At 63.6% G+C, this 10073-nt stretch overlaps 1 protein-coding gene across 1 annotated transcript in view; it reads right to left on the bottom strand.

The window, feature by feature from the left end:
- Nucleotides 1-5143: 5143 nt before the first annotated feature.
- LOC142477621 (intraflagellar transport protein 172 homolog) overlaps nucleotides 5144-10073 on the bottom strand; it is a gene marked incomplete at its 5' end in the record, with an annotated part of 28562 nt that continues 23632 nt past the window's right edge. The window contains 2 exons of the mRNA XM_075582319.1: nucleotides 5144-5252; nucleotides 5555-5658. Of these exons, the coding sequence (XP_075438434.1) occupies nucleotides 5159-5252; nucleotides 5555-5658 (198 nt within the window). The remainder of the gene's footprint in view (nucleotides 5253-5554; nucleotides 5659-10073) is intronic.

The raw sequence follows: 10073 nt of genomic DNA, 5'->3' as shown, positions 1-10073 counted from the left end.
GAAGGAGAGAGAGGGGAGGGAAGGAGAGAGGGGGGGGGGAAGGAGGAGAGGGGGAGAGAGGGGGGGGAGGAGAGGGGGAGAGGAGAGAGGGGGGGAGGAAGGGGGGAGGAGAGGAGGGGGGAGGGAGGGAGGGGGGAGGGAGGGGGGAGGGGGAGGGGGGAGGAGGAGAGGGGGGGGAGGGAAGGAGGAGGGGGGAGGGAGGGGGGGGAGGGAGGGGGGGAGGGGGGGGAGGAGAGAGGGGGGGAGGGGAGGGGGGAGGAGAGAGGGGGGGGGAGGGAGGAGGGGGGGGGGAGGGAGGAGAGAGGGGGGAGGGAGGGGGAGGAGGGGGGGGAGGAGAGGGGGGGGAGGAGGGGGGAGGGGGGGGGGAGGGAGGAGAGGGGGGGGGGGAGGGAGGGGGGGAGGTGGAGGGGGGAGGAGGGTGGGGGGGGGAGGGGGGAGGGAGGGAGGGGGGGGGGAGGGGGAGGGAGGGGGGAGAGGGGGGGGGGGGAGGGAGGAGAGGGGGGGGGGGAGGGGAGGAGAGAGGGGGGGGGAGGGGAGGGGGGGGGGGGGGGGGGGGGGAGGGAGGGGGGGGGAGGGAGGGGGAGGAGAGGGGGGGGGGAGGGAGGGAGGGAGGGGGTGGGAGGGAGGAGGGGGGGGAGGGGGGGGGAGGGAGGAGGGGGGGGGGAGGGAGGGAGGGGGGGGGGGGAGGGAGGGGGGGAGGGGAGGAGGGGGGGGGGGAGAGGGGGGGAGGGGGAGGGGGGGGAGGAGAGGGGGGGGGGGGGAGGGGGAGAGGGGAGGGGGGAGGGGAGGGGGGGAGAGGGGGGGGAGGGGGAGGGGGGGAGAGGGAGGGGGAGGGAGGAGGGGGGAGAGAGGAGGGGGCAGGAGGAGGGGGGCAGAGAGGGAGGGGGCTGAGAGGAGGGGGCAGAGAGGAGGGGGGCGGAGGAGGGGGGGGGGGGCAGAGGAGGGGGGGGGAGGGAGGGGGGGGGGGGGGGCAGAGGGGGGGGGGGAGAGGGAGGAGGGGGGCAGAGAGGAGGGGGCAGAGGGGGGGGGGCAGAGAGGAGGGGGCAGAGGAGGGGCAGAGGGGGGAGGGGGGGCAGAGGGAGGAGGGGGCTGAGAGGAGGGGGCTGAGAGGAGGGGGGCAGAGAGGGAGGGGGGCGAGAGGGGGGGGGCTGAGAGGAGGGGGGGCAGGAGAGGAGGGGGGCGAGAGGAGGGGGGGCAGGGGAGGGGGGAGGGGGGGGCAGAGAGGAGGGGGCAGAGAGGAGGGGGCAGAGAGAAGGGGGCAGAGAGGAGGGGCAGAGAGGAGGGGGCAGAGAGGAGGGGGCAGAGAGAAGGGGCAGAGAGGAGGGGGCAGAGAGGAGGGGGCAGAGAGGAGGGGGCAGAGAGGAGGGCAGCAGAGAGGAGGGAGTAAGTCAGGGACAGAGGGAGGACTATGCTAGCGCAGCCTCTCGCTATCACTATGGAATGAAGCTGCTGTCCCCACTTATCCTCTTATCCTTTCTACTGACGATGCGGGGGGGGGGGGGAGCGGTGACGATGCGGGGGGGGGGGAGCGGTGACGATGTGGGGGGGGAGTGGTGACGATGCGGGGGGAGGGGGAGCGGTGACGATGCGGGGGGGGAGCGGTGACGATGAAGGGGCGGGGGAGCGGTGACTATGCGGGGGCGGTGACGATGCGGGGGGCGGTGACGATGAGGGGGCGGGGGAGCGGTGACTATGCGGGGGCGGTGACGATGCGGGGGGCGGTGACGATGAGGGGGCGGGGGAGCGGTGACTATGCGGGGGCGGTGACGATGCAGGGGGCGGGGGAGCGGTGACTATGCGGGGGAGCGGTGACGATGCGGGGGGCGGTGACGATGAGGGGGCGGGGGAGTGGTGACTATGCGGTGGCGGTGACGATGCGGGGGGCGGTGACGATGAGGGGGCGGGGGAGCGGTGACTATGCGGTGGCGGTGACGATGCGGGGGGCGGTGACGATGAGGGGGCGGGGGAGCGGTGACTATGCGGTGGCGGTGACGATGCGGGGGGCGGTGACGATGAGGGGGCGGGGGAGCGGTGACTATGCGGGGGCGGTGACGATGCGGGGGGCGGTGACGATGAGGGGGCGGGGGAGCGGTGACTATGCGGGGGCGGTGACGATGCGGGGGGCGGTGACGATGAGGGGGCGGGGGAGCGGTGACTATGCGGGGGCGGTGACGATGCGGGGGGCGGTGACGATGAGGGGGCGGGGGAGCGGTGACTATGCGGGGGCGGTGACGATGCGGGGGGCGGTGACGATGAAGGGGCGGGGGAGCGGTGACTATGCGGGGGCGGTGACGATGCGGGGGCGGTGACGATGAGGGGGCGGGGGAGCGGTGACTATGCGGGGGCGGTGACGATGCGGGGGGCGGTGACGATGAGGGGGCGGGGGAGCGGTGACTATGCGGGGGCGGTGACGATGCGGGGGGCGGTGACGATGAAGGGGCAGGGGAGCGGTGACTATGCGGGGGCGGTGACGATGCGGGGGGCGGTGACGATGAGGGGGCGGGGGAGCGGTGACTATGCGGGGGCGGTGACGATGCGGGGGGCGGTGACGATGAAGGGGCGGGGGAGCGGTGACTATGCGGTGGCGGTGACGATGCGGGGGCGGGTGACGATGCGGGGGCGGTGACGATGAGGGGGCGGGGGAGTGGTGACTATGCGGGGGCGGTGACGATGCGGGGGGGCGGTGACGATTCGGGGGGGGGGGGAGGTGACGATGCGGGGGGGAGCAGTGACGATGCGGGGGGGGGATTGGTGACGATGCGGGGGCGAGGGGGAGCGGTGACGATGCAGGGGGGGGGGGAGCGGTGACTATGCGGGGGCGGTGACTATGCAGGGGCGGTGACGATGCGGGGGGGGAGCGGTGACTATGCGGGGGCGGGTGACGATGCGGGGGGGAGCGGTGACTATGCGGGGGCGGAGCGGTGACGATGCGGGGGGGGAGCGGTGACTATGCGGGGGGGAGAGCGGCGCAGTGGGAGGGAGAGTGGTGCAGTGGGAGGGAGAGCGGCGCAGTGGGAGGGAGAGCGGCGCAGTGGGAGGGAGAGCCGTGCAGTGGGGGGGAGAGCGGTGCAGTGGGGGGGGGAGCGGCGCAGTGGGAGGGAGAGCGACGCAGTGGGAGAGCGGCGCAGTGGGAGGGAGAGCGGTGCAGTGGGGGGGAGAGCGGTGCAGTGGGGGGGAGAGCGGCGTAGTGGGAGGGAGAGCGGCGCAGTGGGAGGGAGAGCGGCGCAGTGGGAGGGAGAGCGGCGCAGTGGGAGGGAGAGCGGCGCAGTGGGAGGGAGAGCGGCGCAGTGGGAGGGAGAGCGGCGCAGTGGGAGGGAGAGCGGCGCAGTGGGAGGGAGAGCGGCGCAGTGGGAGGGAGAGCGGCGCAGTGGGAGAGAGAGCGGCGCAGTGGGAGGGAGAGCGGCGCAGTGGGAGGGAGAGCGGTGCAGTGGGAGGGAGAGCGGTGCAGTGGGGGGGAGAGCGGTGCAGTGGGAGGGAGAGCGGTGCAGTGGGAGGGAGAGCGGTGCAGTGGGAGGGAGAGCGGTAAAGTGGGAGGGAGAGCGGTGCAGTGGGAGGGAGAGCGGCGCAGTGGGAGGGAGAGCGGCGCAGTGGGAGAGAGAGCGGCGCAGTGGGAGGGAGAGCGGCGCAGTGGGAGGGAGAGCGGCGCAGTGGGAGGGAGAGCGGCGCAGTGGGAGAGAGAGCGGCGCAGTGGGAGGGAGAGCGGCGCAGTGGGAGGGAGAGCGGCGCAGTGGGAGGGAGAGCGGCGCAGTGGGAGGGAGAGCGGTGCAGTGGGAGGGAGAGCGGTGCAGTGGGGGGGGAGAGCGGTGCAGTGGGAGGGAGAGCGGTGCAGTGGGGGGGAGAGCGGTGCAGTGGGAGGGAGAGCGGTGCAGTGGGAGGGAGAGCGGTGCAGTGGGGGGGAGAGCGGTGCAGTGGGAGGGAGAGCGGTGCAGTGGGAGGGAGAGCGGTGCAGTGGGAGGGAGAGCGGTAAAGTGGGAGGGAGAGCGGTGCAGTGGGAGGGAGAGCGGTGCAGTGGGGGGGAGAGCGGTGCAGTGGGAGGGAGAGCGGTGCAGTGGGAGGGAGAGCGGTGCAGTGGGAGGGAGAGCGGTGCAGTGGGAGGGAGAGCGGTGCAGTGGGAGGGAGAGCGGTAAAGTGGGAGGGAGAGCGGTAAAGTGGGAGGGAGAGCGGTGCAGTGGGAGGGAGAGCGGCGCAGTGGGAGGGAGAGCGGTGCAGTGGGAGGGAGAGCGGTGCAGTGGGGGGGAGAGCGGTGCAGTGGGGGGGAGAGCGGTGTAGTGGGAGGGAGAGCGGTGCAGTGGGAGGGAGAGCGGTGCAGTGGGGGGGAGAGCGGTGCAGTGGGAGGGAGAGCGGTGCAGTGGGGGGGAGAGCGGTGCAGTGGGAGGGAGAGCGGTGCAGTGGGGGGGAGAGCGGTGCAGTGGGAGGGAGAGCGGTGCAGTGGGAGGGAGAGCGGTGCAGTGGGGGGGAGAGTGGTGCAGTGGGAGGGAGAGCGGTGCAGTGGGAGGGAGAGCGGTGCAGTGGGGGGGAGAGCGGTGCAGTGGGAGGGAGAGCGGTGCAGTGGGGGGGAGAGCGGTGCAGTGGGAGGGAGAGCGGTGCAGTGGGGGGGAGAGTGGTGCAGTGGGAGGGAGAGCGGTGCAGTGGGGGGGAGAGCGGTGCAGTGGGGGGGAGAGCGGTGCAGTGGGAGGGAGAGCGGTGCAGTGGGAGGGAGAGCGGTGCAGTGGGGGGGAGAGCGGTGCAGTGGGAGGGAGAGCGGTGCAGTGGGGGGGAGAGCGGTGCAGTGGGAGGGAGAGCGGTGCAGTGGGAGGGAGAGCGGTGCAGTGGGGGGGAGAGCGGTGCAGTGGGAGGGAGAGCGGTGCAGTGGGAGGGAGAGCGGTGCAGTGGGAGGGAGAGCGGTGCAGTGGGAGGGAGAGCGGTGCAGTGGGGGGGAGAGTGGTGCAGTGGGAGGGAGAGCGGTGCAGTGGGGGGGAGAGTGGTGCAGTGGGAGGGAGAGCGGTGCAGTGGGAGGGAGAGTGGTGCAGTGGGATTTAGGGCTTGACCGGAAGGGTAAGTCTGTTTGGAGATGGTTTAAAGCGAATAAAATGCCTCCGTTGTCACATGGGATCTGTATGTTGGGGTTGGTGACTATTGAGAGGAAGTGGGTATGAGAGGAGAGGGGCGTTTGCTACTCTTAGGTACCTAATGCTATGGTCTTCATATCTATCAGATAGGCCAGCTTCTTGCTCTCCTCTGTGCCCCTCTGTCTTCTCTCGTTCAGGCGCACGCTGTCAGGGAAACACAGAAACACAGTGACCCGAGGCCCAGATACGTCACAGAGAACCGAATCTTACCGCAGAGAAGCTGAGAACCATAACGCTCCCATCAGTGATAACGGCTATTTCAGGGCCGATACAATGCTTCTCCAGCACGGAAGGAATGACATGTCTATGTTCTCTTTGAGAAGGTCCCATGTTACTCCTGTGTCAGGACATCCCATTCGTCTCTCTACACTAGAGCACACACATGTAAGGCAGTCTCCCATCAGACTGAGTTTGTACTAGACCTTCCTGCAGGTCCCGTCACCCACCTGATAAGATGCGGGTTAATGAACTCGGTCCGCACGCTGCCCAGGACCTCATCGTTCCCATATTCCACCAGGGTCAGCTCCCCGGCGTTGAAGATCATGCAGACCTGAGAGGAGGAGGAGGAGGAGAGGGAGCTGGACCGTTATCACCCGTCTCCAGCGGTGCAGTGGGGGGGAGAGCGGTGCAGTGGGAGGGAGAGCGGTGCAGTGGGAGGGAGAGCGGTGCAGTGGGAGGGAGAGCGGTGCAGTGGGGGGGAGAGCGGTGCAGTGGGAGGGAGAGCGGCGCAGTGGGAGGGAGAGTGGTGCAGTGGGGGGGAGAGCGGTGCAGTGGGAGGGAGAGCGGTGCAGTGGGAGGGAGAGCGGTGCAGTGGGGGGGAGAGCGGTGCAGTGGGAGGGAGAGCGGTGCAGTGGGAGGGAGAGCGGTGCAGTGGGAGGGAGAGCGGTGCAGTGGGGGGGAGGAATACGGCCATACGGGAGTCTCATTTTCCTGTATAAGAAGAGGAGCCAGCAGAAGTCTGGACGAATGAGCCATACGGGAGTCTCATTCTCCTGTATAAGAGGAGCCAGCAGACGTCTGGACGTATGAGCCATACGGGAGTCTCATTCTCCTGTCTGAGAAGTGGAGCCAGCAGACGGCTGGACGAATGAGCCATACGGGAGTCTCATTCTCCTGTATAAGAGGAGCCAGCAGACGTCTGGACGTATGAGCCATACGGGAGTCTCATTCTCCTGTATAAGAGGAGCCAGCAGAAGTCTGGACGAATGAGCCATACGGGAGTCTAATTCTCCTGTATAAGAAGAGGAGCCAGCAGACGGCTGGACGAATGAGCCATACGGGAGTCTCATTCTCCTGTAAAAGAGGAGCCAGCAGACGGCTGGACGTATGAGCCATACGGGAGTCTCATTCTCCTGTATAAGAGGAGCCAGCAGAAGTCTGGACGAATGAGCCATACGGGAGTCTAATTCTCCTGTATAAGAAGAGGAGCCAGCAGACGGCTGGACGAATGAGCCATACGGGAGTCTCATTCTCCTGTATAAGTGGAGCCAGCAGACGGCTGGACGAATGAGCCATACGGGAGTCTCATTCTCCTGTATAAGAGGAGCCAGCAGACGTCTGGACGTATGAGCCATACGGGAGTCTCATTCTCCTGTGTAAGAGGAGCCAGCAGACTTCTGGACGTATGAGCCATACGGGAGTCTCATTCTCCTGTATAAGAGGAGCCAGCAGACGTCTGGACGTATGAGCCATACGGGAGTCTCATTCTCCTGTATAAGAGGAGCCAGCAGACTTCTGGACGTATGAGCCATACGGGAGTCTCATTCTCCTGTATAAGAAGAGGAGCCAGCAGAAGTCTGGACGTATGAGCCATACGGGAGTCTCATTCTCCTGTATAAGAAGAGCCAGCAGAAGTCTGGACGTATGAGCCATACGGGAGTCTCATTCTCCTGTATAAGAAGAGGAGCCAGCAGACTTCTGGACGTATGAGCCATACGGGAGTCTCATTCTCCAGTATAAGAGGAGCCAGCAGACGGCTGGACGTATGAGCCATACGGGAGTCGCATTCTCCTGTATAAGAAGAGCCAGCAGACGGCTGGACGTATGAGCCATACGGGAGTCTCATTCTCCTGTATAAGAGGAGCCAGCAGACGGCTGGACGTATGAGCCATACGGGAGTCTCATTCTCCTGTATAAGAGGAGCCAGCAGACGTCTGGAGGTATGAGCCATACGGGAGTCTCATTCTCCTGTATAAGAGGAGCCAGCAGACGGCTGGAGGTATGAGCCATACGGGAGTCTCATTCTCCTGTATAAGAGGAGCCAGCAGACGTCTGGACGTATGAGCCATACGGGAGTCTCATTCTCCTGTATAAGAGGAGCCAGCAGACGTCTGGACGTATGAGCCATACGGGAGTCTCATTCTCCTGTATAAGAGGAGCCAGCAGACGTCTGGACGTATGAGCCATACGGGAGTCTCATTCTCCTGTATAAGAGGAGCCAGCAGACGTCTGGACGTATGAGCCATACGGGAGTCTCATTCTCCTGTATAAGTGGAGCCAGCAGACGGCTGGACGTATGAGCCATACTGGGTCTCATTCTCCTGTATAAGAGGAGCCAGCAGACGTCTGGACGTACAGTATGAGCCATACGGGAGTCTCATTCTCCTGTATAAGAGGAGCCAGCAGACGGCTGGACGTATGAGCCATACGGGAGTCTCATTCTCCTGTATAAGAAGTGGAGCCAGCAGACGGCTGGACGTATGAGCCATACGGGAGTCTCATTCTCCTGTATAAGAGGAGCCAGCAGACGGCTGGATGTATGAGCCATACGGGAGTCTCATTCTCCTGTATAAGAGGAGCCAGCAGACGTCTGGACGTATGAGCCATACGGGAGTCTCATTCTCCTGTATAAGAGGAGCCAGCAGACGTCTGGACGTATGAGCCATACGGGAGTCTCATTCTCCTGTATAAGAAGTGGAGCCAGCAGACGGCTGGAGGTATAAGCCATACGGGAGTCTCATTCTCCTGTATAAGTGGAGCCAGCAGACGGCTGGAGGTACAAGCCATACGGGAGTCTCATTCTCCTGTATAAGAAGAGGAGCCAGCAGACGTCTGGACGTACGAGCCATACGGGAGTCTCATTCTCCTGTATAAGAAGTGGAGCCAGCAGACGTCTGGAGGTGTGAGCCATACGGGAGTCTCATTCTCCTGTATAAGAAGAGGAGCCAGCAGACGGCTGGAGGTATAAGCCATACAGGAGTCTCATTCTCCTGTATAAGTGGAGCCAGCAGACGGCTGGAGGTATAAGCCATACGGGAGTCTCATTCTCCTGTATAAGAGGAGCCAGCAGACGTCTGGACGTATGAGCCATACGGGAGTCTCATTCTCCTGTATAAGAGGAGCCAGCAGACGTCTGGACGTATGAGCCATACGGGAGTCTCATTCTCCCGTATAAGAAGAGGAGCCAGCAGACGTCTGGACGTATGAGCCATACGGGAGTCTCATTCTCCTGTATAAGAGGAGCCAGCAGACGTCTGGACGTATGAGCCATACGGGAGTCTCATTCTCCTGTATAAGAAGAGGAGCCAGCAGACGTCTGGACGTATGAGCCATACGGGAGTCTCATTCTCCTGTATAAGAAGAGGAGCCAGCAGAAGTCTGGACGTATGAGCCATACGGGAGTCTCATTCTCCTGTATAAGAGGAGCCAGCAGACGTCCGGACGTATGAGCCATACGGGAGTCTCATTCTCCTGTATAAGTGGAGCCAGCAGACGGCTGGACGTATGAGCCATACGGGAGTCTCATTCTCCTGTATAAGAGGAGCCAGCAGACGTCTGGACGTATGAGCCTTACGGGAGTCTCATTCTCCTGTATAAGAAGAGGAGCTAGCAGCCGGCTGGAGGTATAAGCCATACGGGAGTCTCATTCTCCTGTATAAAAGGAGCCAGCAGACGTCTGGACGTATGAGCCATACGGGAGTCTCATTCTCCTGTATAAGAGGAGCCAGCAGACGTCTGGACGTATGAGCCATACGGGAGTCTCATTCTCCTGTCTGAGAAGTGGAGCCAGCAGACGGCTGGACGAATGAGCCATACGGGAGTCTCATTCTCCTGTATAAGAGGAGCCAGCAGACTTCTGGACGTATGAGCCATACGGGAGTCTAATTCTCCTGTATAAGAGGAGCCAGCAGACTTCTGGACGTATGAGCCATACGGGAGTCTCATTCTCCTGTATAAGAGGAGCCAGCAGACTTCTGGACGTATGAGCCATACGGGAGTCTCATTCTCCTGTATAAGAGGAGCCAGCAGACTTCTGGACGTATGAGCCATACGGGAGTCTCATTCTCCTGTATAAGAAGAGCCAGCAGAAGTCTGGACGTATGAGCCATACGGGAGTCTCATTCTCCTGTATAAGAAGAGGAGCCAGCAGACGGCTGGAGGTATAAGCCATACGGGAGTCTCATTCTCCTGTATAAGAGGAGCCAGCAGACGTCTGGACGTATGAGCCATACGGGAGTCTCATTCTCCTGTATAAGAGGAGCCAGCAGACGTCTGGACGTATGAGCCATACGGGAGTCTCATTCTCCCGTATAAGAAGAGGAGCCAGCAGACGTCTGGACGTATGAGCCATACGGGAGTCTCATTCTCCTGTATAAGAGGAGCCAGCAGACGTCTGGACGTATGAGCCATACGGGAGTCTCATTCTCCTGTATAAGAAGAGGAGCCAGCAGACGTCTGGACGTATGAGCCATACGGGAGTCTCATTCTCCTGTATAAGAAGTGGAGCCAGCAGACGTCTGGACGTATGAGCCATACGGGAGTCTCATTCTCCTGTATAAGAAGAGGAGCCAGCAGAAGTCTGGACGTATGAGCCATACGGGAGTCTCATTCTCCTGTATAAGAGGAGCCAGCAGACGTCCGGACGTATGAGCCATACGGGAGTCTCATTCTCCTGTATAAGTGGAGCCAGCAGACGGCTGGACGTATGAGCCATACGGGAGTCTCATTCTCCTGTATAAGAGGAGC

The sequence above is a fragment of the Ascaphus truei genome, unplaced genomic scaffold (genome assembly GCF_040206685.1).
Source record: "Ascaphus truei isolate aAscTru1 unplaced genomic scaffold, aAscTru1.hap1 HAP1_SCAFFOLD_2212, whole genome shotgun sequence".
NCBI classification, from domain to species: Eukaryota; Metazoa; Chordata; class Amphibia; order Anura; family Ascaphidae; genus Ascaphus; species Ascaphus truei.
The sequence above is the reverse complement of the archived record's forward strand: the minus strand, read 5'-3'. Positions and strand labels throughout refer to the sequence as shown.